Source organism: Heterocephalus glaber, unplaced genomic scaffold (genome assembly GCF_053883595.1).
Source record: "Heterocephalus glaber isolate CG9 unplaced genomic scaffold, H.glaber_assembly_v1.0 deba00001600, whole genome shotgun sequence".
Classification (NCBI taxonomy): Eukaryota; Metazoa; Chordata; class Mammalia; order Rodentia; family Bathyergidae; genus Heterocephalus; species Heterocephalus glaber.
Window position 1 is genome coordinate 9,175,699 of NW_028258372.1, and position 27,465 is coordinate 9,203,163.

The 27,465-nt window shown below is 40.2% G+C and overlaps 2 protein-coding genes across 2 annotated transcripts in view; one reads left to right on the forward strand and one right to left on the reverse strand.

Moving 5' to 3' along the window:
- The window catches only part of Grem2 (gremlin 2, DAN family BMP antagonist), a 107,471-nt gene extending 91,317 nt beyond the window's left edge, over window positions 1-16,154 (forward strand). Inside the window, exon 2 of the mRNA XM_021265463.2 lies at window positions 13,275-16,154. Coding sequence (XP_021121122.1) covers window positions 13,276-13,782 — 507 coding nt within the window. The 5' untranslated portion in view covers window position 13,275 and the 3' untranslated portion in view covers window positions 13,783-16,154. The remainder of the gene's footprint in view (window positions 1-13,274) is intronic.
- Window positions 16,155-25,110: 8,956 nt separating this feature from the next.
- The window catches only part of Fmn2 (formin 2), a 313,847-nt gene continuing 311,492 nt past the window's right edge, over window positions 25,111-27,465 (reverse strand). The window contains 1 exon segment of the mRNA XM_087194309.1: window positions 25,111-26,626. Within this exon segment, the coding sequence (XP_087050435.1) occupies window positions 26,600-26,626 (27 nt within the window). The 3' untranslated portion in view covers window positions 25,111-26,599.

The window sequence follows — 27,465 nt, forward strand, 5'->3', positions numbered from 1 at the left end:
AGATAATCACATTTTAGATGAGTAATCTGGCTTCTGTTTATCAGATCATGAGATGCATATGAAAAATGCAATTTTTTAGGTTCAAGCTCAGACCTTGAATATCAGAATTTTCCCAGCGTCTGCATCTGAGGTCTGCATTTCTAACATGTTCTTACATGTGGCTGGTTCATCATGAAGTTTGAGGACTACATATAAAAGAAAAAGAGTCTTTTATTGAATTCAAATTGCATACCCATAACAGGTATTATTACTAGAACTTTTCTGTGGAAAAATTTGCCAATACTTGTGTTTGGAAACAATACATAAGAAAATATTTGATAAGCTTGCTTTAAGGTATAAGAGGTTTTGTTTGATGTTAACAAGAAACATTCTCTACAAATACTTCAAAAGTTCAGTAGAAGTCCTTTTTATTTACATTATTTATAATTAGGCTGATCCAAGGAAAGATCTAAACAGAGTTATAAAAAACAGAATGGACACCAAACATCACGAGCACATGTGCATTCAGTAAATATTTGCTGCATGAATGGTATACTTAAATTTGCTTTATTTCCCAAATAAAAGGCAAAGGAATGATGTTTGAACCTCCCAGCCTTTCTTCTTCTCAAATATCAGTTATACTCTGGTGGTACAACATCTGTAATCTCTCAAAATATTAGATATTCATTCATTTATTCAATAAATATTTATCAGTCATCTACTATGTGCAGGACTTGTGTAAATTCCAGGGATATGGTGGTGAACAAAACAGACTTGGTCTCTACCTTGATGTAGTTTTCCACTGGAAAGAACTAGTAAGTTAGATATGCTGGAAAAAGATTCATTCTTTGGGAAACAAATAAAAACTCTCAGAAAAAGCATAGGAAACTTCAAATCCAGGCACCAGCTTGGCACTTGCCTTATTTTATTCAGCATTTCAAGATGACTTAGCTTGAGTTTTCAATCTCTTATGATCCAGAGACTACTAAAAATTTTAAATGTCCAGAATTGGCAAATATAGAGAGATATAAAGTAGATAAGCAACTGTCTGCAGCCGGGAGGAAGAGGACAGGTGGGGTTTGAGGTGCAGTGGGGAATGACTCTGATGGTTCTGAAGGCCCTGGTGAGCAATCCAAGAAGCTTGGGATCATATGCTTTAAAGAGGTGGGTTGTGTGATATGTTCATTATATCTCAATAAAGCTATTGAAATCAAAGAGGGGTGGAAATCAGCGGCAACACAATCTTCAGTGCCAAAAGAAAAGAAGAAGAAAGAAAATACTTTTTATTTTCCCCAGTTATTTCACTTACCTCACTCAGAGTAGACTCTTAGATATTTGAAAAGCTAGATGAATTAGGGTTTGTCAGCAACGTTGTAAAGAATAATAAACAGAATTCTGTACACATTTTCACTTCTTCCCCCACAGCAAAGTTGCTCCCCCCTGCCCCACCATATCCGACACTCCTCTGTCACCCACACCTATCCGTCCAGGAAGACTTTTCAGACTTAACCTCACCTGACTTCCAGCAGCCTTTGCTGCCAGACTTTCACCCTTAGCCCACTTATCTTCTTGCTTTATCTTCAGATGATAATACCCGCCCAGCCCCAGCATCAGCCAACTGGCTGAAGCCAATGCCTACATTTTCCCCCCTCATGTCCCTTCAATCACTTCAGAAAGTCATAGCCCAAATATCTAAAATGTTCTCTCATTTTCTGTCCCTGTTACTCTTTAGTTCATGCTGATGTTATTTCCTTCATAAATTACTCTAAGACCAAATTACCAAGTCCCCTATCTCCAGGGTTATAGGCACTTTTATTTATATTTTTTCCCCATTAAGTTTATTGGTACATTTTAGGTATACAATACACTTACATTCATCATTGGGATCTTGTACCATTACATGAGTCTCTTGGTTCTTATTTTTTTTCCCCCTTCCCTTGCCCTCCCTTCACCCTCTCCACCCTTCCCTATTTGCAAAGACCTTGTTTCCATTTTTTTCCTCTTCTCATATTTTTTCCTTTCCCTTTTTTCCCTCCCCCTACCGCTCCCAATTCCTCTGCTCTTTCAGACCTTTTCTTCCTGTTACACAATATCAGTTATACATTTTTTAAATTTCAACATTAAGATCTAGGAGACATTACCACAGATTTTACAGAATTTAAAAGGATATAGAAAGCATATTACAAAAATCCTTTTTGAAATAAATTTGACAACTTCTAAGAAGTAACTTAGAAGAAAAATTAATGAAACTAACTCTGGAGGAAATATAAAATTTGAATAGCACCTATTAAAGAAAGTATATTCCTAGCTTGAAAACCTACCTATGTGACAACAGCAGGCTCATAAACATTTTAACTGATAAATTATATCAAACAATTAAAGCAGAAAAAAGAAGGAACACTTCTACCTTCATTTTAGGAAATCAACATTGTGCTAATCCTAAAAATGGATAAAGACAATAGAAGAAAAAAGTATGAACATAGATAGAAATTTGTTTAACAATACAAACTCTTAGAAGTCAGATCTGGCAGGATGTAGAAAGTGGTTTTGTTATAGGGATGGATGGCAGTGTTGGTTCAGCATTGGAAGATCCACCCCCAAAAGTAATCATTTTAACAGAGAAAAGGAGAAAGCCATATGATCCTGTCAGTAGTTGGAGAAAGAGTATTGGACTAAATTCTACAGCTGTTCAGGAGACTAGAAGTAGAGCAGAACTTTCTCAACAGGTCAAAGACATGTACTCCATACTTCCAACAAAATTTTTAATCTCATTCCCAAGAAGAGGTCAGTATCTTATTCCTCTTTGTATCTCAAACTCTAGGGAAGTGCATAGAGTGTGTAGAATGAATGAATGAACGAATGAATGAATGAATGAATACAACTTTAGTACAAGTACTTTCTATTGTGGACTCAAATGGAAAGTGCTTTTGGTTTTGTTATTCATTTTTAATATGTTTTCAACACTTTTGCCTTCACTTTTTCCATAACTCTATATCCATTGGCATGTTTTAAATCTCCTAGTTGTCTCTGATTATGTTTGTTTTCTTTGGTTAAGAGCCTTGAATTCGCCCTCTAATTTGTGTGAATTCAGCATCAATTGTCAATAGCAGCTAACTTGGAAAAGGCAGGGTGACTGAGACTTCACACCAACTGAACTAGACTTCTTGTTTCAATTAAATTACTAAATATGGGATTTTCCAGTCCTCTCTGGACCCATTAGTCAACAGAGTGTTTTGAAAAACTTGTCAGGAAAGAGAGGTTGCAGAATTTGAGAGACATGAGTGAGTAAATCAGAGAGGAATCAAGCCTGAGGTCTTTCTGCATAACATTTACATGTGGACATAAGACTTTTAGGTATTATAGAACTTAGGATGCCTTATTCTTGCCCAGCAATACTTAACTATACAATAGTTTAATATGCATTAATGTATTGTTTCCCAACTCTTTTGACCTCTAAGTCTATATAATTTCTCTCATACATTTTAATCGATGTCTAAAGTTTGCAGTGAATGTCATGTAAAGAATATCAAAAACTAGATATTTCAAAATAAAGTCTTTTAAATGTCTCTAGAGAAATCTAAGTATCATAGCTATTTTGTGCACACTATTACATACTTTTAAAAATACAGGTAGAAATACTCTTTTAAAGGAAATTTTCAGTACAGTGGTACCTCAGTTCAAGAACCTAATTCTACCATTCTGGTCATAAACCAAATTGGATGAGTACCAAATCAAATTTCCCCATAAGGTCAACATTGAACTTAACCATTGAATTTGATTCGGTTCTTGACCAATTCAGTTTGTGACCAGAATCATGCAAAGAATTCGGTTGGTGAACCAAGGTACCACTGTATTTCTTTTTCTCCTTAAATTCATATTTTATTCTAATTTTCCTAATAGGCTTTATATTTGAAAGTCTTTTATTTTTCATTCCATTATTCTTTTCTCTAGCAAAAAAACATGCATGTAAGTTTAATTGTTTTCATGTGGCCATAAAGCTTGAAATATTTAAATTTTTCATGTGATTGTTCATTAGAACAAATAACAGTATTTGATCAAAAATAGCATAAATATATTATAAATGTGCCTAGATAATTACCATATACAGAAACATAAATTACAGTGACTTACCTCCCTTAAAGAGATGGCTGCAGTGTGAATGATATTTTGTAATGTCTGTTTTAGTGAATGAATACTACTTATTTCTAAGAGGAAGAAAAAGTACAAGCAATGTGCCATGAAAACAGAGCCTGGTGTGGGAGTCAACACTTTCAGTGGTGAAGTGGCAGAAGAGAAGGCTTAGAGTTAGGAAGGATCACATACTCGACCCATGGTAGTCATCTTTGCAAGCAGATCTCTTAGAAGAGAAGGAAAAGATGGGGACGGAAGATATTAATATTGATTCCTCTGAACCTATCCTTGGAAAGCCTGTAGGTAACCACCAGGACTACATATATTCCCCTTTGAAGACTATTTTCCAGGACAGTTGGGGTAAGAGTTAAAATGAGAGATAAAAAAGAACATTAGGTCAATGGTCCAAGGAACAAGGAGGAATGGACAGCACTTTGCAACAGAAGGAGGATAGGAAACTGCAAAAATAACTTATTACATTTTTTCAAATGTCCCACTTTAAGAGTTGTGTTTACCTCTGATTTTGATGGCTAGATATGTATTAAATTACTCGGATTAAAGGTAAACAAGATACCACCGCTATGAAAAGTTAACCTAGTCTCAAGCTCGTTTACAGTTTCAAAATATAATTCAAAAAATATATGCCACTGTAGGTAAAATCCAATCAATCATCAGTCTTTCATTCATACACTAATAAACATTCAAAACTATTCTCTGGACCCACAATAGGTCACTAGGGAAGCAAAGACTGAATGCCCTTGATTTCCAATGAAGTACATTTATGTCGGAGTGGAAATGTGCAGTCAATGGTTACATGGTGTCTGTGGTTCTAATAGAGTGGTTACTATTGTGGCAAAGGAACTGGGCTGATTTCATAAAGGAAATAACATTCAAATGAAACCTCAGTGACTAACAGTGGTGAGGAAGACAATGTATCAGGCAAAAGAAATAGTTGTGCAAATGTTTGGAGATGGAAAACACCTTTGTAAGGTAGAACACAGTTTCGTGGGTTTCAAATGTAAGGTGTAAGGCAATAGGGTGCTATGATGAGACAAAGGAGACAAAAAAATCACAGAAAGTCTAGGCACTTTGAATTTGTAAATGACAGGAAAATTTTAAAGGGATTGACTTAAAGGAACAATAGAGACAAAGCTGCAGTGTTAGAATGTTCATTCTGATAGGAGTCTGAAAGATGGATCTAAGGGCCTGTGAGCCTGGAGGCAGGGAGGTCAGGGAAGAGACTGAGAACCTAAACAAAAGTAATAATAGTAAGATGTAGAAGAGAGTCATGAAAGACAATGAGGTTTTGCTGATGAATTTCACATGTGAAAAGAAAAGCTAGCATAATCTCTAATAAGGAAAAACAATTTAAACATGAAAGAGTTAACTCACAAACTGAAGAACAGAAGTAAGCAGTTCCAGGGCTGGTTAATTCAATATCTTAACAACATAATCCAGAGTGCATTTGCTTTCCATTTTGTGTTGTATACTGTGTATTATGAAAATATTTGACTCTCATCCCATGGAGGTAACTCATGGAGGTTGTCACAGCCTCAGGCATCAAATCCCTGCATGACTACAACCATAAATGAATGAATGAATGAATGAATAAATAAATAAATAAATAAATAAGAATTTTTCCTAATATTCTGGGGAACAAACGGGGGACTGTACCATACATCTTATTCAGCACACTTGCGATCAGAGCCCATTCCAAAGTGAGCTATACTCAAGGAGAGTGTGATAATTGGCTTGGACCAACCAACTTTCCACTCCGTGGTATGTGAAAGTGTTTATGGAGAATTTGGAACCCTATATCTGAATAAAGTTGTGGCTCTGTTAACAAGAAAGAGTAGGGATATTGGCTCTCAGTAAATTAATAGGGTCTCCCCTAAATCTCAGCTTTTTGGCATAAATTAAAGGATGAATGTTGTGCTGTTCATTGACATATGAACTGTCAGAAGAGGCACAGGTGAGTGGGGAAATATGATAAAGCTTGGAACATGCAGAATTTGAAGTGCTATGGGACATTTGGGGAATATTTGGCAGAGCTGAGTCTAGGGTCTGAAAGTCATAACCAGAGTAAAGTTATAGGCATGAAAGAAATTCTTAGGAATGTGAGGAATAAGCAGATAGGATTATGGGAAAATCTTGGGGGGGAAGGATTATGGGAAAATCTTGGGGGGAACTCCAGCCTTTCAGTGGAAAGTGAAAAAAGAAAAATCAAGAAATGAGATTGAAAGACTGAAGAGAAAGAAAAAATACAATCTTGTGAAATTGAGAGGAAGTAAAAATGATGGTGCCAGTTTGTCTGTAACTATACCTATGAACTATGATATAACAAGCAAAAGGAAGCAGCTTGAAATAAGAGTGAACAGGAGAAGTTGATGGAGTACATGGAGAGAATGTTTTTGATTTTGCTCAAAGCATTTTAGACAGACCTCTCTAATTTTTATGTATACATAGACAGGAAATCTATACTCTACTACCAAGGAAGAAGTGGAATTCTGGTATTTTAGCTCTCCTGGAGCATATAGTGCTGTCCCAGGCTGGGTGGAGGAAGTGGGTTCTGGAGTGTGGAATCACTGCAGCATGACTGGTCTCTCAGGCAACAACTTCAAATCTCTATTTGGAAAAGAAGAAGAGGAAGAAGAAGAGGAGGAGGGGGTTGGGCATGGGGAAGGGAAAGGGGGAGGAGGTAGGGAAGAAGAAGAAGGAGGAGGAGGAGGAGAAGAAGGAGAAGAGGAAGAAGAAGAGGAGGAAGAAGGAATTAGAATTGCCTGATGGCTGCAGAGAACAACATCGCTAGCTATAAAATCCTTAATAGGTCACTCCTAATTTCTTCCTTTCAAATAAAACTCATGATTCTCTTTTGTGCAGAGTTGTTGGATTCTGACTTGATCTCAGTGCCACATGCCTCATAATAGCGACTTGGTATGGGGATAGCAAGTGCCATTAACACCACTTTTCAGAAGGGAACCCAGAAGAGCCTGGAAGTGAGTCATGAAGGGTCATAGCATGGGCAGCTCAGGGTTCCGAAATCACACTCCCCCTCCCATTCTCAAGTAGACACGGCCTCGAGAGAAGCAACCTGTGGGCATGAACTCGACAGCTACCAAAGCGTTTTCCTTCCTGGCTATGCTGCTCTGCTGCCATTCTGCCTCAGAGTTACATTTCCTATCCTGAACTTACCCAAGAGTTTCTTCAAAGATTAGGCGCTTTGATTACAAATTCCCAAATAATATACTTGCTGTCCAAAAGAGGTCAAAGTACATAATGACAGTATCATCTTTTCTTTGGTTGAAAAAATCTTTTTTCAAAACATAATTTTTCCAGATGAAATTAAATTTCTCCTGGAACAAAATGATGGTCAATGTTCCACTCAGTCAAAGCCACTTGGAAAAGCAAATGAATCCATTTGGACTTCAGCCTTCTGAGTCATGTGGGATGCCCTGATATTTCTGCTTCGAAATTGCTAGCCACTTCCCATTCTTTTCATGACACTGCAGAAGATTTATAGTCAGTACTTCTGATTTTTTTTCTCTTCTAATATTTGAATTTCTCTCACTTCAAATAAGTTGAAATCATTTCTTTTTGGACATAGGACCACTGTATTGCAACCTGAGCTACAATCCTCTTCTGATCAGAAAGATGCAAATTAAAGTAGTAAGAATGGGATTTCTACTTTTCAGATACACAGAAAGTAATAAATCTGGTAACACCGAGTATGTCAGTATGTGCAGCAGTAGGGACTCATGTCCTACCCAGAAAGAATTCTAGTGTGAGCAATTGGAAAACAACTTGGCAAAACTGAGTCAACCTCAAATTGTACATATCCTATGACCCAGCATTTCCACTTCTCAGTCTCTACTAGAAAAACTTTAACAGATGAGTATAAATAAACACATAAAAAAACAGCTCGGTGTGGCACTCTTGGCAATAGTGAAAAAAGTGGAGGCAACCCAGCTGTTCCTGAGGAAGATGAATGAGTAAGTAGGGTTTCACTACTCAGCCAAGGAAGCCAAGAGACTTCTGCAAACACGCACTTGTATAAAATCTCAAATGTGTAGTTTTAAAAATGCAAAAGAAAAGTAGAGTGTGATCGTATTTATGGAGAGGTTTTTTTTTTTTACACACACAAACACCTACTCATTCGTAAAACATTAGCAGTGAAAGTGTCAACAGGAATGATATGTACCAACTGCAGAATGCTGGTCATCTCAGCAAAAGCAAGAGAACTGAGAAGGAAGGACAATATTAATATATATATAGGGAATATATATATATTAGAAATTTATATATATATATCAGAAAGATCAATATTACTTTTATCCTGGTGGTGAATAAAATAAAGCTTGTTATATTTTCTATCTTGCCTTACGTTTGAACTGTTTCATAGTTTAAAACTTTTAAATTGAAGGAAAGGTACTTTTTCTGGCAAAAGAGCTCATCTCTAAAGAGAAAGCCACAACTGAATTGGAGAGGACATTTTGGAGTGAGACTTGGCCAATTTTTCAGTAAAAGGCCAGATAGTAAATATGTTCATCATTGTGAGCATTATGGTCACTGACTCCACTACGGCTTCTGCCCTTACAGCACAAAGCAGCCATAGACTAAAAGTAAATGAAAAGGCATGGCAGTGTTCCAGTACAATTTCTTTTGTACAAACAGACCTCAGGTTGGATTTGGCTTGTGGGTCATAGTGTGCCTCAGTTTACAGTTGCTGGGGAGGTAAGCGGTTTCGGCAGAGAAGCAGTCATAGGCTTTGAGGATGATCATGAAGCCATGAAAACCCCACGTCTGGCACTAGAGCGTTAGCTGGGGAGTTAAATCACTACCCTCTCAGCCTAGAATCAAAATCATACAGGAAGTACCTTTAGTTGTTGAGGCTGTGGCAATAGAAAACTCATAAAAATAATCCCCAGTGTTCAACATTGTTGGGGGCTTTGGTTTAGATGTTTGGTTTGGTTTTGAGTCTGTTTTCACTTGGGTGGTGGGACCAAGTTTATCTCACATGCATCTATGAATATTTAGCCCTGAGTGATTTCTTCCAACTTTCTAATGATGTGCTGGGATCCTTAAGTCACAGAAAATTTTCAGCTCCCATCCCACTCACCACTCCTCCACAGCCCAGTCTTGCCTTACACGGACCTCTAAACCACAACAAGCTCACTCTAGAGTGAGTACAAGAGTTCACTGCACCCATGACCTGTGACCTTTTCTCATTTGCATGTACCTGTTGGGATGGGTGAACCTGCATTGCGGTGTCCTTTCCTAGCAGTGAGGAAGCTGTCCTGCTCTATTGTACAGCTCCTCTTCAGGTCTTCATGTGTCTAGGAAGGGCTGACAGAGGAAGCCTGTGACTATTTAGCTGCCTAGATGCTAGACAGCTTTGGCTTGGACAGCCCTTGTTCTTGTATCTACAAAGGCCAGGCCCAAGGGCGTTCACTTCAGAGGAAAGTCCTTCCACTACCTCTCTTGTAGCACAATCAACTTTGGCCAACGCAGTCTGCTTAGGCCATCAGCATTTACAGTCCTGGCACCCCTTGCAAAATGCCAACAATGTCAGGCCAGAAGGATGGTTAATAAAACCAACAGAATTTATTTACGAGCTTCTTCTGATACAAGCCAAACACAAGATGTGAAAGTAAAATGAAGTATCCTCATGCTGTCTTTCCTGGCAGTCGTGACAACATTCCTGAGAGGTTAATTGTATGTCAGGCATTTCTCTGAATAGAAAAGGGATTCAGGACAGAGCAGGACTCTGCAGGGATAATCTCAGGTCTGGGAGGCTTGAGTGTGCAGGGAGTTTGGCTAAGGGGAAGACAGAGGCATGTGCACATTCTCTCCTGCAATGAACCTGTACAAGCAAGGGCCAGGGAGTGCCACTGGCCACAGCTGGCTTAACTGCTTGAAGTGAAGAAGACACATCCTAACAGTAGCTATGGCAGAAGCACCTCTTGCCTGCTTACCTGCTGTTGAGATGCCCAATCCTTGGTGAGCTTGCTGTCATCATGTGTCAAGGAGAAAAGAAATGAGCTGTGAGGAAGGAGAGGGAGAAGAGCCTGACTTGGCCCCTGTCACCTGGATGTCATCAGAATCTTTTTCTTGTCCTGCAACCTGGAGGTTTGCTCTTATTTCCAAGTGCCTGTGACATACGACTTCTAGGGATGTGCACCACATGTTCTGAAACTGATTGAAAGCATTCAAATAATGCATGTTGCTGATCACCACATCTGATGCCGCTGACATGAAGAGTTTTTGTCCCAAATTGATCTGAACATGTTTTAGCTCTGTTCTCCCTCGAGGGCAATTTGAACCTATTGAACCAGAGCACGCCTTTGCCAGCTTCTCCAAAGTGCATGTGAAGCTGTGGCAGGAACCCCGAGCTGAGGACCAGGTGGACTCTGTAAACCTTGCCTAGTGGGACTCACAAACTCTTGGTTGTGTTTACTCAGAATGTTAATAATTTCAGAAATTATTAAAATGGAACCAAAATACTTTCTTTTTAAGAGGCAACTGAGATCACAAATCATTTTACAAACATAATAAGCTATGTATGCTCAGCAAATCCAATACTCAGTGCTTGCCACAAGTCTGCTGGAAGTGTGGTCACTTTCATATGACACTTCATGTGTGGAACGAAGGAGGTGTGAGAAAAACCCTTTAAAAACTTGGCCTTAAAGTTTCAGTACTTGTGTTGGACAAAAGGTTTTTACAGGGAGAGGGAGGAGGGGAAAGAGGTGGAAGAGGAAGAGGAAGAAGACGAGAACAGGAGGGGGAAGAGGAAGAGAAAAAAGAGGAGGAGGAAGAGAAGGAGAAAGAAGAGAGAGTAGAGGATGAGGAGGAGAAGAAAAAGGGAAAATTCTTTCCCCCTCTCTGCTCTTGGTTTTTTATGCCTTTTTTCCAATGTCACCGACAATACCCAACTCCCATGATTTTGTCAGTATCAGCACCTGGAAGAATACTACTTGGATTTTAGAGGACTCATTTAATTATTTATTCCTAGGCTCCTCCCGCTTCTTCTCCAAGCACAACCCAAGCTTTTTCCTTGTACCTTCACATTCCTTAGAGCCATGAGAGCTAGAGTTACTCAGCTTTGTTTTACTGCAACAAAATACCTGAGATAATCAACTTAAAAAGAGGAAAGGTTTATTTTGGCTCAAATCTTGGAGGTTTCAGTTCATGGGTGGTTGGTCCCACTGCTTTTGGGCCTATGGTAAAGCAGAAGATCAGGGCAGGAATGTGTGGCAAAGGAATCTGCTCACCTCCTGCTGGCTGGGAAACAAAGAGAAAAAGAGAGAGAAAGGGACTGGAGTCCCCAAATCTCTAAAAAGTACCCCCTCAGTGACCTAAGTCCACCTGCTAGGTCCCACCCCTTAAAGGTTTCACCACCTTCCACTAGTGCCAAGCTAAGGACCAAGCCTTTAGCAAGCAGAACTTTGGGGGCATTTAAGGTCCAAAACATGGCAGGGAGATACTGGAATTCAAAAAGCCTATCACAGTGCGCACTCTTGAATTAATACTTCACAAATAGTTGATGTGCAGAGCCTCTTATTGCTGTGACCTAGACTAGTAACAGTGACAGCAAAAATAATTTTAGCGTAGCTATGGTACACTCAGGGAGACCCAGGAGTCCAGAGCTGGGATACTTGAATTCAAATATTTCACATACCAGCTTTGTGATCTTGATCCTGTCACTGCCTCAGTTTCCTCATCTATAAATGGGGGAAAGTAGTTGAGCTTATTTCATAGAACTCTGATGATTAACCCTATTCACACATGAAAGGAAACTAATTTATAATGTCTGATAAGTTTTGAGAACCAATAAATATTAGTTACTCTAATGTTAATATCTGTATTAGCTTAGAATTTGAAGTTTCTAATAATATTAAATTTTCAGTCATTTTATATGCTTATGTCTAACAAATACAATATAACCAATGTATACTATATAACCAAATAATATTTTACTGATTTGTCCATCTTAGAATGCATGTTAATGAACTGAAATCTGTGCAGTTCCATGAATAGCAAAATACAAAGAGAAAGAATGAATACAATAATGATGCTGACTCTGATAACAAGGATCATGTTAGGAGGCACAGTAGTACAATGACATGAGAGTCACCTCCTTTCCTAGGTGTCATTGGTCCTTGATTATTCATGAAAATACAGAAATTAAAAATGTGAATTGAACTGTGAAGTCCATCTTTCACTCAAGTGAAAATTTGGTTTTCCTCATACAAGACAAGTTTTAGGAGGATTTCTCTCCAAATCTCATGTTTGTTGAACTTACAGTCACTAATACTCATACTGGGAAAAAGCCTTTGTATTGGCCTTAGACAATTTTAATGTGGCCTCGGAGATTTCTTAATTGACATGTAGGAATTGCTTTCCACTATACAAATCTAATTTAGGACTCCTTCGAATGACTTGAACTTCTATGTGAGATGTTAAATGCTGAGTGCTATTTACTCTCTAGATGTAATAAAGAGCCAGAAGAAATTATTAATTTTCTTAGCCACGTGTGTTTCTAACTTCAGTACACATTCTTGAAAACCTTGTGAATGTTCCCTTTACTTTTAACTGATTAATTTTTCTCAGCCTATCCATGATTAACTGATGGCCCCGAGGTGGATGCCAGGTCCCAAGTCCTGGGCTGCTCGGCGGTTACTGCAAACCTGGGCAGATGACTCAGACTCTGGGTCTCAGTTTATCTCCCCATGAAGAGGATCCTAAGACACCTCTAACTGGGGGTCAAATGAGATGTGCATGCAAAGCCCTTAGGCTTGCATTGGCCTGTATTAAAACAATACATGCTAGGTGATGACCTTCACTGGTACTTCTCCCAGCTGGCCTGAGAATTCTTCAGTGCGTTTGCTTTAATGTTTTTTCTGTAGTCATTCGATTTATATGTTTTCTAACAGTGTCATGAATTGCTTCCTGACCTCTCTGCTTTCTGGGCCCTATTTAGGGTAGCTCACAACTGTGTCCGAGGGTACAATTTAATGCTTTCTCACTTCTGCTGCTCCCGGGCACCCGGCAGTCAGCCAGCCCCACCTGACTGCGCCTCCTAAAGAAACCCAAAGGCTCAGAGCGAGCCGCGGACGCCGTGCTCCGTCGCTCCCGCCCCGCCCACTGACGCTCTCCTCTCGTTGCAGAATGCTCTGGAAGCTCGCTCTCTCCCTCTTCCTGGTGGCCGTGCTGGTGAAGGCGGCTGAAGCCCGGAAGAACCGGCCGGCAGGCGCCATCCCCTCTCCTTACAAGGACGGCAGCAGCAACCACTCGGAGAGATGGCAGCACCAGATCAAAGAGGTGCTGGCCTCCAGCCAGGAGGCGCTGGTGGTGACGGAGCGCAAGTACCTCAAGAGTGACTGGTGCAAGACGCAGCCGCTGCGGCAGACGGTGAGCGGGGAGGGCTGCCGCAGCCGCACGATCCTCAACCGCTTCTGCTATGGCCAGTGCAACTCCTTCTACATCCCGCGGCACGTGAAGAAGGAGGAGGAGTCCTTCCAGTCCTGCGCCTTCTGCAAGCCCCAGCGCGTCACCTCGGTCCTCGTGGAGCTCGAGTGCCCGGGGCTCGACCCGCCCTTCCGACTCAAAAAGATCCAGAAGGTGAAGCAGTGCCGCTGCATGTCCGTGAACCTGAGCGACTCGGACAAGCAGTGAGCAGGCGGGACGTAGCTCCGCGCCGCCGCCGCCGCCTCCGCCGCCGCCGCCCGTGTCCCGAGCTCCCGCACACGCTGTCTGCGTCCCCCTGGGCGGCCAGTCTCTCGGGGCTGACGGAGTCCTTGCCACGAGCGTGGACCCCAAGTGGCGCTTGGCTGCTGTGTTCCCGACCGACTGGGGCCCCGCCTGCGCGTCCAAACCAGGTCGTGGCTCAGGCGTGACAAAGCGCCACCCGGCAGTCAGAAAGGACTCACAGGGCATGCGCTGCGACCCCGGCCTGGATGCTTCCACCATGTGGAGGCGAGTATTTCTCTGGCCGCGCTTTACACTCCAGCTCGCTCCTTCCCGTGCGATGGAGGCATCACTCTTGTGAGGAGCCCCTCAAACTTCTCCTGCTGGTCCCTGGACCTCTGGCAGGTGGGGCGCGTGCATTCCTGTGATTCCAGTGCTGCCCTGGGCTGCTGCTGCGACGCTGGTGTGGACACTGTCCATGAAAGAGATGTCGGTGGACGGGAGTCTCCTGATAAACCTGACAGCAAGAAGACTCCATGAGCAACTGGGATCACGGAAGTGGGGGCCTCGCTGTCCGGACAGGCCACGCCTTCCCCACCTGCAGACGCCACCACCTCTTCCTCCCCCGTCCCCACCTGTGGACTCGAGATGAACTCTAGTGTGCATGCTATTGTCGCTGCAGTTATCCCACACAAGGTCTCTATATTAACGCTGGTTTTATAATTGACCTATATTGTAAAGAGCTGTTAAAAAAAAAAGTATTCTAGATCTATCCATGTATTGTTTCACGTGTCTTGACCCTGGCTTTGCAGGATCCTTCTGAGTAGGGTGCAGATCAGGTGATGATCTGCCCAGAAGGTATTGTACTCAGAAGTCATGCCTGGCCAGCAATTCACTGCCATGCACCTATTTTAGATTGGGCAGGGAGATGGGGAAAGTCATGATTTTATTTTAAATACTACATCACTGAAGGTACTAAAGCATTGCAGCACATGTAGAAATTGAGCTGGGATGAGTGAGTGTAGGGAGGGAGATTTACTGGGAAGTTCTTCATGCTAACCCCCTTACAATGTTTCACGTGCGTATGTGGGGGAGGCGGAACTATTTTTACCGCCATGATACTAAGGAAAAAAACCATTTTCTGTTGAAATAAAGAGATATTTAAGAATAGAAGGAATCAAGTCACTTTGTGATGCGGGAGGAAGTAAAGGATAAATATATAGAAAATAGTAATCTAGTTGAACAGTCCTAGAGAAAGTAACTAGTATCCTTTCCAAAGAATAGACTTTAAAAACTGAGCAAACGTTAGGTCACCTTTCATTACTCTAAGGTATTGTTGAAGTTTCTGTGTTGTGGTCCCTTGACATAATTTATTTTCCTGCAGATTACACCTATTTTGAGTCCCTTTGCTAAACTGACTCAGCAAGGCCTCCCTGTAGTGATGTTCATGGGGTCTAATAAATGTGAATGAGTTGTCATTGGTAGGAGTCAACTACACTAAAAAAGTTTTGCTGGCAACTTTCAAGCAAATGCTCCTGCTGAAGAGTTGGTTGCTTAGTAAATGAGAGAGATGCTCCACAAGCTGCTCTGGGGACTGAAGCTTCCTGGCGCTACCCAGTCAGGCAGATCTAGAGTCTGTCACCTGGAGAGCAAGGCTTGGGGTGAAGTGTGGCGTGTTGGTGATTACTTCCTGCTGCTGCACTACAAGTTTTACATTTTTATTTCTCTACTACCGTTTAAAAAAAGACACCTGAGCACAGACTGTACTCCTGTGAAGTGCATCTTGGCTTCAGAAATGCATATATACAGCCTGAAATCGGGAGGCAGAAAAGAAAAAAGAATCATTGAGGGCTGGAACCTGAGGATGGAGACAAGTAGAGAGGGTTTACAAGGTCAGGATTGAGTTTTGCATTTAGCAGAACACTTCAAGTCAGACTCAAAAAAGCTGTGAAGGAAGGAAATCCATATGTGTGGAAATCCTAATGGAAGTCGGTGGAGGAGAGTGGGAAGGCGGCCAGGGAGTCTCGGATCCAACCGCAAGGTCAACCCTATCATTTTATTAACACAGAACCCACGTAGATAGGGGAAGGAGTAAGTTAGGAACTCACAGAATACAAACGTGAGCCCTCTCTTGGAACCCAATTGTGGGTGTAGCAATGAAAGCAATACGATATGCTGCAGGGTGAAGCTCCTTTGGGGGTTATTGTATGTATAAAGTTTACCTTCTAATGGCTCAAAATGTATTTAATTGTTTTCCGTTTTGTTTATAAATGAAAAAAAGCTATAAGTATAATGTAATTATTTTATAGGTATCCTATTAAATTATAGAACAAATAAAGATACTCTAGGATTATATGTGATCCTGGTGTGATGTGCCATAAAAGTGGAATTCTAAACTTGTTTCAGTGGGGAGCAAAGGAGTTCTGTGTGTTCAGAGTGGATTTGTCCAGCCACAGTGAGTTCAACCCCTGGCCCGCATCACATGATCTCCTTGGGGGCCTGATGTCATCCAGAGGAATCAGAATCAGATGCTGAAGGAGTGGAGGTCGAGGGACTGACTGTCAGTCCTGGTTTGGGGAACTTCCGCGCTTCTGCCTTACTCCCCACCAGCTGGAGACAGAACATCCACACTGTGTTCTCTGAGTAGGAAATACTGCAGAAGGAAGCCCGGAGAACTGCTGCAAGCAGAAGCCCACTGTAAGCCTCTCCTTCCCTTTGGCAGCCAATGCACTCTTCTTGTGTCCTGCACAGGCCAGAAATTGTCACAAGTTTCATTCATTTTCACACTCAACCTCTCACAGGTTTTGACATTTTTTAATTTAAACACTTCTTAGTTGCACAATGTTGCCATTTTTCTACTAATTGAACTATCTGCCATTCGAGAAACGCAATGATCAATAAAAAGTGAGATTCTTCATAAAATTGCACATGGTTGATTCACTGTATGAAATTCAAAAGAATTAAATCCAACTTACTGAGAAATAGTTCATCTTCATTTATTAAATGGGACCAGATATTCTGCTTTGGCTTAAGGTATTCCACTTTACATGGCTGGCTGATTTTTAAGTTATGAAGTCAATGAAAATGAATTTTTGCCATCAAGTGAACAACTTAGGATGTATTCCTAGAAAGTTTACTGACTATCAATGTCTGTGTGAGAGAGAACAATAAGGTCAAATAAAAAATGATGCTATTAAAAATTGCTGATCATCAGGCCTGCTCCAGAATACTCCTGAACCCTTCCCTTGCCACCTCCTCGTTGAATTTGTCGGCGACTATTTCTGGAGTGCAGCAGGCTGTCTATCCACCTTACCAAAAGCAAAATACGGAAAACCGTACTGTTTCGTAGTTGGGGTTGTATGCATGGGTGTTTCTGGGTTACTAGCTTCTCTGGTATTTGGTCTAGAAAATCCAGTGAAACAAACCAAACCAGGGAACTGATTGTCAGAATAGTCCCTGAGTCCCGAGCTCCTTATCTGGCCTACCTTTCTTTGTCTATTTTCTTAATGGAATGGAGGGCTGAACCCAGAGCATTCACACTGAACTTCATTTTATTTTATTTAGATCATTACTTCTGAAAGCTGAGCATTACAACCTGGCTTACATTATTTTGAGATCATGCTGTTCTCCTATCCATCCAAGAGCCTTGTTTTTATAGCAGCATCCCTTTCTACAGTTAGCCCTGCTCTACAGATAACAGGCACTGCCAACTTCTCCGCAAAACTGCCTCTCCGCTCACAAGCACAGGCATCCTGGGAATGCAGTTGGCTGAGTGTTTTGTTTATTTTGGTTCATTTTTAACTTTACGTAGCCAATCCACTTTAGCATGGTTACTTCCCTGGGCCTTTGGATCGTTTTTTGCACCGTACACCATGGCAACCCCTGTATTTTATTTTACTGAACATGGATCACAGCTTTTGTCATCCTTTAAGAATCATGCTAACAGTTTATTATCACAATTCCTGGCATTTGCCACAGAGCTGAGTCTTGAATTATGGGAGATGTCTCTGATGTCTGATGATGAGTATCTCTTATCCAACTTCATGTTCTCCTCCCTTCTTTGTCCCAGCAGCTTCCAGACACATTCCCTATGCTGCTTCTCCTGACTCCTGCAGTAACTTTACTTGGCCACACCAGCACTTCCCAATGGGGCTATAAGCCTAACTACAGGTCTATGAGGTCCAGGGAAATTTGAAGCTTCAGATTTTCAACTCCTCACCAAGTGTAGCTCTCTCAATTGCAGGGGTCCCATTTCTTCCCTATGATGACCTTAATCTTCGCTCAGGAGACTTGTAAGAGCTGACAAGGCAAACTTTTCTGCAACAACACTCCCACAGCCAGAGCCTTCCTTTGACTGTAGGAACTAGGGCTTAATGAAATGCTCCAAGAAAACACTACCTGAAGCTTTCACATTCTGCCTGCATTGGCCATTAATCACCCTTTCATTTTCTCTTCAACAACCAATGCTGCTTGGAAATAGGTACCCAGCCCCAGCATCCCTATAGGCACTCAGTTCCTCCTAATTTTTAAGCACCAAAGGTGTTCTACAAGCCAGCAAGTCCCTTCACTAGTCGCTCCTGTGGGAAAAGCTGCAGCAATGCCCTGGGACAGACTGGCTGGGACTGACAATGAGCCATCTACAAATCTCTTGTTACAGTACTCTTCCTTGAGCTGCTTCTGGATCTATCTTAGATTGGTTTTCTAAATTCTGAGAGTTGTGAGTAGGTTATTGGTAATATTTGCAGGACATAGACCAGACTGGTAAGAAAGTGAAGAGAATTGGATTGTGCAAAGGTCAAAGAAATTTGGTTGCAAGTGAAGCCTTGCTGATCCAACAGGGAGTTCTGGAGCTGGGGTAGCATTATAAGTTGATTCAAGAGGACAGGCCTTTGTAACTCACAGCAGCCAGTCACTGTCTATTCAATAGGTCTTCTCCAGAATGGGGGCATGCATTTCCCTCCAGTAAGGGCAACTCTCAGTGAGGAACCCAACTATGTGCTCTGGACATGATATTTTCAGTAGGAATCGGAAGATGGAATGAAATGAGATGCGTGATCAGTCTTAAAGAGGATTTTGGGCAGAGTACCATATAGTTCCTTGGAGTGTGTCTTGTGGGGAAGGGCATAGGAGGAGGGAAGAGACAGAGAGTAGAGAATGTAAAGGTCCTTGAAAGAGGCAGAGGAAATTCCACCTGATCTCACAGGAAGTACCAAATCACGGACAGATTTGATCTAGGTTATTTAAGTCCAGATATACAAGGCAATTGGAAGGAACAGAATTGGACAAACCAATTCATTGGCTCCTGTAGGAACACAGACTAGTGATTAGGAATAGACGTGGTTATAGAATTGGATATGAAAGGAAGAGATAAGAATGGAAATTTTTGTAGACTATGGGGACAGAAGTGGAGTATGTCAAAAGATTAGGAGCTCATCTATACAACTTTGAGTTTTTTATTTTAATTTTATGGTACAATTTAGGTATGCATAATGATAACATTCATCATAGGAATTTGTACCTGTACATGATGTATCTTGATCCCTCTTTTTTTCCCATTCCCCTCCCCTCCCTTCAACCCCTCTTCTCCTTATATACAAAAGCCTTGTTTCCATTTTTTTCCTCCTTTTCTCATTTTTTTCTTTTTCCTTCCTTCCTTTTCCCCTCTCACCTCTCTAGTTCCCCCTTCCTTTTGAACAATTTTTTCTTATTTCACGTTGAGTGAGGACCTGATATTAGATGAAGATGACAAGGATTTGATGGGTGTTAGGTGTGCAGTGAGAATGAAATTATCTAAAGGAAATTTTCACCCCCATTTGAAGAAATAGGACTAGGATTTGAGTGAGAAGCTCGACATGCAGAAACAGATAATCAAAGCAAAATGATCCATGAACATAGATGAGACATCTAATAGAGGGAAAATAGATGAATAAAGGGCAGAGTAACCTGGAAAAAATACTCCTTTAAGAGTGGGAAGAGGAGAAAACATCACAGAAAATGAGTTGCATTCCTCAGGTGAAGTCTGCCTGTTTATTATCTGAGTCAACAGTGGAACCTTTTATTCTTTCTTTCAGTGGTTCCCCTCTTGCTATGGACAGTGCTTCTAGCCTACACCCTCTCCCTCCAGAAACTCTCTGCTGCCACACAGCATTTCAGCTCCTCCATTTCGCCTCTCTCTGCTCTTTCTCTCTTTCATTTCTTCCTGATTAAATGCTGACAGCCTGCCCTCCATCTGCAGTTCATATTCCTAAAGGGAAGTATGTTTCGTGAACACACACACCACTGGGTGCAGCGATGCACACCTGAAGCCCCAGCTACTCGGGGGGCTGAGGCAGGAGGACCATTTCAGTCCAGGAGGTCAAGGCCACCTTGGGCATCCTAGCAAGACTTCATCCCCCCAAATTAAAAACAAGTAGACACACAGGGAATCTTCTGTTGTGATATCTATGTGAGTATCCTGTAGAGGCCTCCTGTGCTCATAGGCAGGGCTTTTGGAAGGCACTCGGACTTTCTGTGGGGTGGCTTCATGTTAGGAGGTGGGATCTGGTCTGAAGAAGTGGGTCACTGCAGGTGTGACCTGACAAGATGTAGCTCCTCCCTTCTCTCTCTGCTTCTTGTCTGCCTTCCCCTTCCACCATGCCTTGCTACCATGGACCCAGCCACCTACAGACTAAAACCTTAAGCCAAAACCATCCTCTCCTTTAAGTTGCAGGTGTTGCGTATTTTGTTCCAGCCATGAGGAAAGTGACTAAGATATCTTCCTAACTATCACCTTCATCTGTAGAATTCTGTCGCCAGGGCACTCTCCCAAGAGATAAGATTGTAGCTATCCAAAAAGATGCAGTTGCTAATTTGTGGGGAGAAGGTACTAGATAGTCAGTTGAATGGAGACTTCAAGTTTTATGCTGGGAACTTTAGCAAGTTTAGCAAGGTTGGAGAGTTATACAAATATTTACATTTAGAATGTCTTGCTTTTTGTTTTGGTTGCAGTACATTTATATTTTTATTTTTTGTTTTATTTGAGGAGCTTAAGAATATATAATTTTTGCAACCACAGGCACCCAATGGCATCTGTTTTCTCATGTGCTGGAAGGCCCCCATTAATGGCGTGTGTTTTTGTATCTATCATGGTATTACATAAGCTGAATATTGAAATTTTTGATTTTTCACCTTTTGCTTGAAAAATCGGAGCTCCTTAATTTAAGGAGATGCTGAAATTTACAGGCAGCATTTACAAAGCAAAATAAGTGGATATGAAATAATGAATGTCATGGTGAGGTCTGATTAAGTGAAGCCATTCTAACATGGCTTTTCTTTGAAGTGGTTTAAACTTATTACCTGTTTCTGACTCCAAGAAGCTATCACTGTCAGGTGATTCTCACTGTTGTTTAGCCTGTAAGGTGGAAATTGGCCCTATGGTCCACTGCATGGATTCTCTAGAGAACATTAGCTTGTGTAACAGGAGCACAGCTGTGGATTAAAGCATCCACAGAGTGCATGAGGGCAGTCTGAAGGAACTCCAAAGCTTCAGTAGGAGGGTGTGCAGAAGGTATACCAAAATGGGCTTCTTTGTGAAGTAAAAAACCTAATGGTACTGTGGCATTTAGACCACCAGGGGAGAAAAAAAAATGTGCTTACAGATCACTCTGGCTTTTATTTATTTATTTTTTCATTCTTGCCACAGAAAAACAAGTTTGGCTTTCCAACTTTCCCAAATGGCTCTGTGTGGTGATCCAGGGAGAGAAATTTCCTAATCTTCCTGGTAGAGTTCTGCTGATAGAGTTGCTGTAGCAACTCAGAGCACCATAAACTACCCCAGACACACTGTCTTCTTGAATTGACCAGATGGGTGTTGTTTGATATTTGAAATGAGATACAAATGAGAATCCAAAAAGTGAATTATGAAATATTTTTATACTGACTTACTCCTCACATTATACCAAATCCAAAAGAATATAAGGAAATCACTGTGAAGAACCTACTCTCTTCTCTCTCCCTGCTCCCAAATCCCAGTTTTGCTACTGCTCCAGAATTAACCAATATTATCAGTTTCTTGTAGTGCTTCCAGAGAAATTCTATGTATATCCATTTCTAGAGATTCAGTAATCACCTTGAACCCATTTTTACACAAATAAGAGTGCACTATCTATACTTTTGTACCATATATACCAGTGGTAGCAAACCTGTGGCACACAAGCCACAGCAGGCGGTTTGTATCATTGAAAGCTCTAAAAGGTTTGCCATCACTGATATATACTTTTTTATTTCTTTTTACACCAAAATGACAAAGATATGAGTTTTTCACAGATTTCCCCTTTAACAAAATGTTGTACATCTTCTATATCATACATAAAATGTTTCTGTTTTTCTTTTTAAAGCCCACATATCACTTCATTATTTAGAACTTTCTAATATTTTGCTATTACAAACGCTGTCACTTTTAAATATATTTAATAAACAGGACCCAGTTCCTCTTTCCAGTGTTCCGCCCCCCAAATTTTTTGACTGTTATTTATGTATGAACTCTGAAGCCAACCCAATTCCTGCCCTTTCTCCACTTCTCTTAACGCCTCTCCAAAAAGCCATTCTGTTGGTATTATTATTTGGATTGCACTAATTTCATAGATCTCTTTAGGGAGTGCTGACATTATCAGTGCCTTTTAATTTTTGTGGATCTCTCAATTATTTGCATAAAGATCTTACAGATCACTTATGTTTTAAGTTTTTCCTTGCTGCTCAGTTTCTCTCTCTCTGTTTCCTTTGTCCTTTCCTTTTTTTTACCCCTATACTGGGATCAAATCCAGGGCCTCACACATGCTAAGCACATGCTGTAACACTGAGCCACACCTCCACTTCTGGGTTCCTTTGCAAGTGAGTGAGGAGGGGGCATTTCCAATTTTTTCTTGGTAGTAAATATTGTTTGCATACATGAAAGTTCTTGATTTTTATACATTTAATTTTTGGTGTAGTCAATTTGTAACAACCCATTATTTTCTATAATAGTTTTTTTTTTTTTTTGTACTGGGGCTCGAACTCGGCACCCTGCACTTGTGAGGCAAGCAGCAGAACCACTGAGCTACATCCCCTGATACAATAGTATTATTTTCTGCTTCCTGAGTATATAATCTAATCAGCAGCAAATAGAAATTATCTCATCCATTTCAATCATATGCCTTTGTTTTCATTCATCACCCGAATAGTGATAAATAGCAGTTTTAGAAGTAGACATGCTGGTCTTTTTCCTAGACTTTAATGAGATTATTTCTTTTTGTTTGTGGTGCTAGGCAAGCATTTTAGCACTGAGCCACACACACACGCCCCCTTGATCTAATGGGAATACTTCAAATACCTCTCCATTATGCACAGGGCTGACTTTACCTTGAAGTATTCAATCATTTAAGAACATAGTCATATTGTTCATACTTTTTTCTTCAAAAATGATGTTGAGTTGTCTAAATTATGTTTTAACATTTGGATGAATATAATTCATATATACATTACTTTTACATACTCACATAATAGACAATGGCCATCTGTGTGTGATCATCCTAGCCTTCCAGAAATAACCCACTCTTCTTCCTGGTTCTCCTGACATTTGCTAACACTGTGCATAGTATTTTCAAAACGAGTTTGTCTCCAGTGTCCTTCTTGACTAATCTTTGTTGGTTTTTCCATCAGCAGTTAGTTGCACATGGTGTGGACTGGGGAGAAGGTAGTCACTCCTTTCCAGCTAGGAAATACTTCATTATGAAGGAAGGTGGGGAGTACAACATATTCCAGCTTTTGTTACTCAGAGGTGTTCTGGTTTGAAGAATAAGTCATTGGTCATGCTATTTAAATACCATAGTACCTGACATAATTTCACACCATTTTTTGTCTCCCCTATTAGAATGTGAGTTTCATGAGGACAGGACATTTTCTGTGTGCCCATTATTTTCAAAGCATACAGCAGTTTCCTTGATATCTTTAAAACCCTCACCATCCAAGCACCTCCTATGTATCTGTCACCTAACACTTGCATTTGGGATTAAGTTTCCAATACTTGAATTGGGGGGGGGGGTGTACATTCAAATTGTAGCAGTTGAGAAATAGTATGACATGAAAGGACTAAAAGTGTTTTAGTCTGTTTGGAGGCTGGAATTCAAGAGATGTTAAATCAAGACATGTGGCTCAAGATGTAAGGTAGGTACCAGGTCACTCTTTCAGCCGCAGTAAAGCTTTTGGTTAATATTTTGAGGTCATGTTCTTAGCGTATATTTCCACTTATATATTTTAAACAAGAAATTCAGATTAGCAGATTTGTATGTTAGAAAAAAATTGGGTTCACAGTAAGCAAAAAATTGGTGCAAAGACAATCTTGGAATTTGAGAACAATCAGTAGGATATTAAGGCAATTCATTAGGGTTCTGAACTAGAACTTTAATGGGAGAACTGGCAGGAAATGGATGCATTCCAGAGATACTAAGCATGCAAAACTAATAGGACCTGGTGATCGAATCAGTAGCAACAAAAGGGAAAGTAAGATGTAGAGCCTAACTCAGGTTATGAGTGTGTGGTGGCTTTGTTCACTGAGATAGGTAATACAGAACAATGATCAGATTTGGAGGGACAAGAGTACAAGCTAAGTTTGGCTTTGTACACCATGAATTTTTAAGGTATCATGAGACACCCAACTGGAAATGTGCAGAAGGTTTTGCAAGCTCAGGATGGAAACCCTAGTTTAGGCACAAAAAAGTAAATATTTCATCATGATTTTTAATTTAAGTATCTCTGATAAAATTAAGTTTTTGGATCCACGAAATAGTGTGCAAGTTTTCTGTATATATGAATCTGCAGACTAACTTAATTTCACTCCTCTCTCAGTCCTCGCTCCCTTCAAATGTTAAATATGGTGGCTGTTGTGATGGCTGGGATCTGAAATATCCCCTCCAAAGTCTCATGTGTTTGGAAGGTGATTTGACCAAGGGAGCAGTGTACTCATTGGTGGATTCACTCACTGGTGAGTTTAGCAGGTGAATGTGCTCATAGGAGGTCAGGCCTGGTGAGAAGAGGCAGGTCACTGGGGGCGTGGCCTGGAAGGATTAATATCCCTCCCTGCTCCTCCCATCTTTCACTGCTTCCTAGCAGAGCCATGTATTCTGCTATGCCCCTCTGCCATGCAGTTTCAGTCTTGGAGCCAGCTGACCATGGACTGTAACTGAGCCTCTCCTCCTTTAAGTTGCAGTGTTGGATATTTTGTCTCAAGAACAAGAAAAGTGACTAAGACAGCTGTTATTTTCCAAGTATCCTTATGCAACATGCACAGGACAGACACAAAAATATTTTATTATTCATTTTATTTTCATATAAATTAACATCCTAAAAAATTGAAATAGAAACACTACATACAGTATTGCACAGAGCGATTTTTGTTAAATGCCCTATTACTTCATTGAGGAATGGTAATATACACATTGATGGGACTGAGGGGACAGGAAAACTACAGAACAACAGAAGAAAACCACTACTGTTTCTGTGCACTTAAACTATGAACCAAAAGGTAAGATACAATACTTTACATAAATACAAACATAGTCATGATTTAGAACATTGTTTTAGTTTTTTAAAATTGCTTTCCATAATTGGTTTGCAAAAGCAATAGATTCTCCCCTTTGTCTATAACCATAACTCTCAACTAATATCATTAATAGCAGTAAAAATAAAAACAACTATTAATGTTAGATATAAGCATCAAAATGTATCATGAGCTGATTTTAAAATACTCTTGGAATGAGTGGAAGGTTTATGTATTTTTCCTCAAAGTAAAATAAAATCCTTTCCTGACTTCCTTTGATAATGAATCATTATATTCTCACTTTCTAGCTTTAATCACCTGCTGTAACTCACCATGATAACCTCAATCATGTCAAAATACACAAGGAAGTATGTTTTCTTAATAGATTCTACATAGATCCAGTTGATCCCCCAGTTTTACTTTTCTGTTTTTTTTAATGATAGTCATGTTTGGCAATTGTATCTGCATCATTTATTTAAATTCCTTCAAACTACTGAGTGAAATTTTCCTTGTAAAGTATAAAGTAAAAGTTAAGGAGAGACACACCCTTGATTTAATTTACCTCTGCTGCAGTTAAGCTTTTTATAGGCTCTCATTAAACTGAAAACTCTGATTCCATCTATGTTAAATAACTTACAGGAAACTATTTTTTCTTTTGCTATGTGTTTTTCTATTCAGTATCTGACTTGAGTTAAAAAATGATAATCTTCTTTCACAAATATATAGCTATGGAGAGCAATCCAAGAGTTGGGGAAGTATTGATTATGATATATAAATGGTACTTAGATTTTTAAAATAGAAAATTTATAAGTAGACATGAAACAGATACAAACAATCCACTTGAAATAACATTTCTCCATGAACCTAAATGCAATGATGTGGAGCTCTGGCTGTCAGTAGAAAGCAAAGTGTTTCTGCCGTGACAAGAAGGGTCTCACAGAAGGGTACTAGAGGCTAACGCTGAGCATGTGCAGAGCGGGTGCAGACACTGTAGCCTGCACACGTTGTTTGGGGGCTGTCAATGTGATGCCATAAACATTTACAAGAAGAAAAGGTTTGCAATTCTCCATTGGTCTCCACTGATCAATATACACTAAAATTCAACAATTGGTGAACTGTCTAGAAAACACAAAGATTATGCAAGAGGCTAAGAGGAAAAATGATCAGAATGATGTAGTTTCCTTCCCACCCTTGGGTCAGCTGAATTTTGTGGAAGCTGTTGCAGTGACTCATTTTCATCCTTCTGTCCCCTGTTCAGGTTTTCATGCTTATCTTTGCTTTCTAAAAATAAACATGCCAGATAAGAGTTATAGTAGAAAGAAAAGTTTTTAGAAGTATAGAGTTTAGAGTAGATCAAATAAGATCTTTTTGTCAAATTCTCTGGGAAAAGATTAAAGACCCACCAATCCTTGAAGGAAAAAAATATAAGGAAGGCCTGCCTTATCTTTTTGAATTTTACCAAGACAAATCACCAAATATTTTTGAGAGAAAAAAAGCTTTTAAAATTTAATTTCTGACTGATGTGAAGGAGTGCCAAAAGATCTTTCTCATTCTTGATCCTATATACAAACTTATACATATGAAAACATAATCAGTTCTTCATTTCATGGTTTATGTGCTTTAATTCCCTTGTAGTCTTATAGCAACATGACTGAAGTTAACTAATTTAACTTATTAAATTCAGCTTTATGACTGAACTTTAATCTGATTAAAACTGTCATTAGATAAGATTAATTTGGATACAGAAAAAACCGAAGGGAAAATAAGATTTTTAAATGAAGATATAACTCCTACCTTTCTCTGAGTAGGGCTATTTAATTGTATTTCAATTTGGGTTAACTTGATGGCTTTTCCATTTAGGCCACATTACAGCAATCCAATAAAAGATGCTCCTGTTCAGAGGCCTAAGTTAACTTTTTATTTAAAACAGCACCATTTACTGGTGATCCCTTCAAAACATTATACAAAACATCTACAATATCGCAAAGAAAATGTCATTTTAACCTAGCTCTTCTCTCCAAGGGTGCACAATCTGGCATTTATAAAGGAAAAAATGAGCAAAGAGGAAACTTATATTCCCTTGTTGAACTCAACCTAGGGACCACCTTTGTAGAGCCATT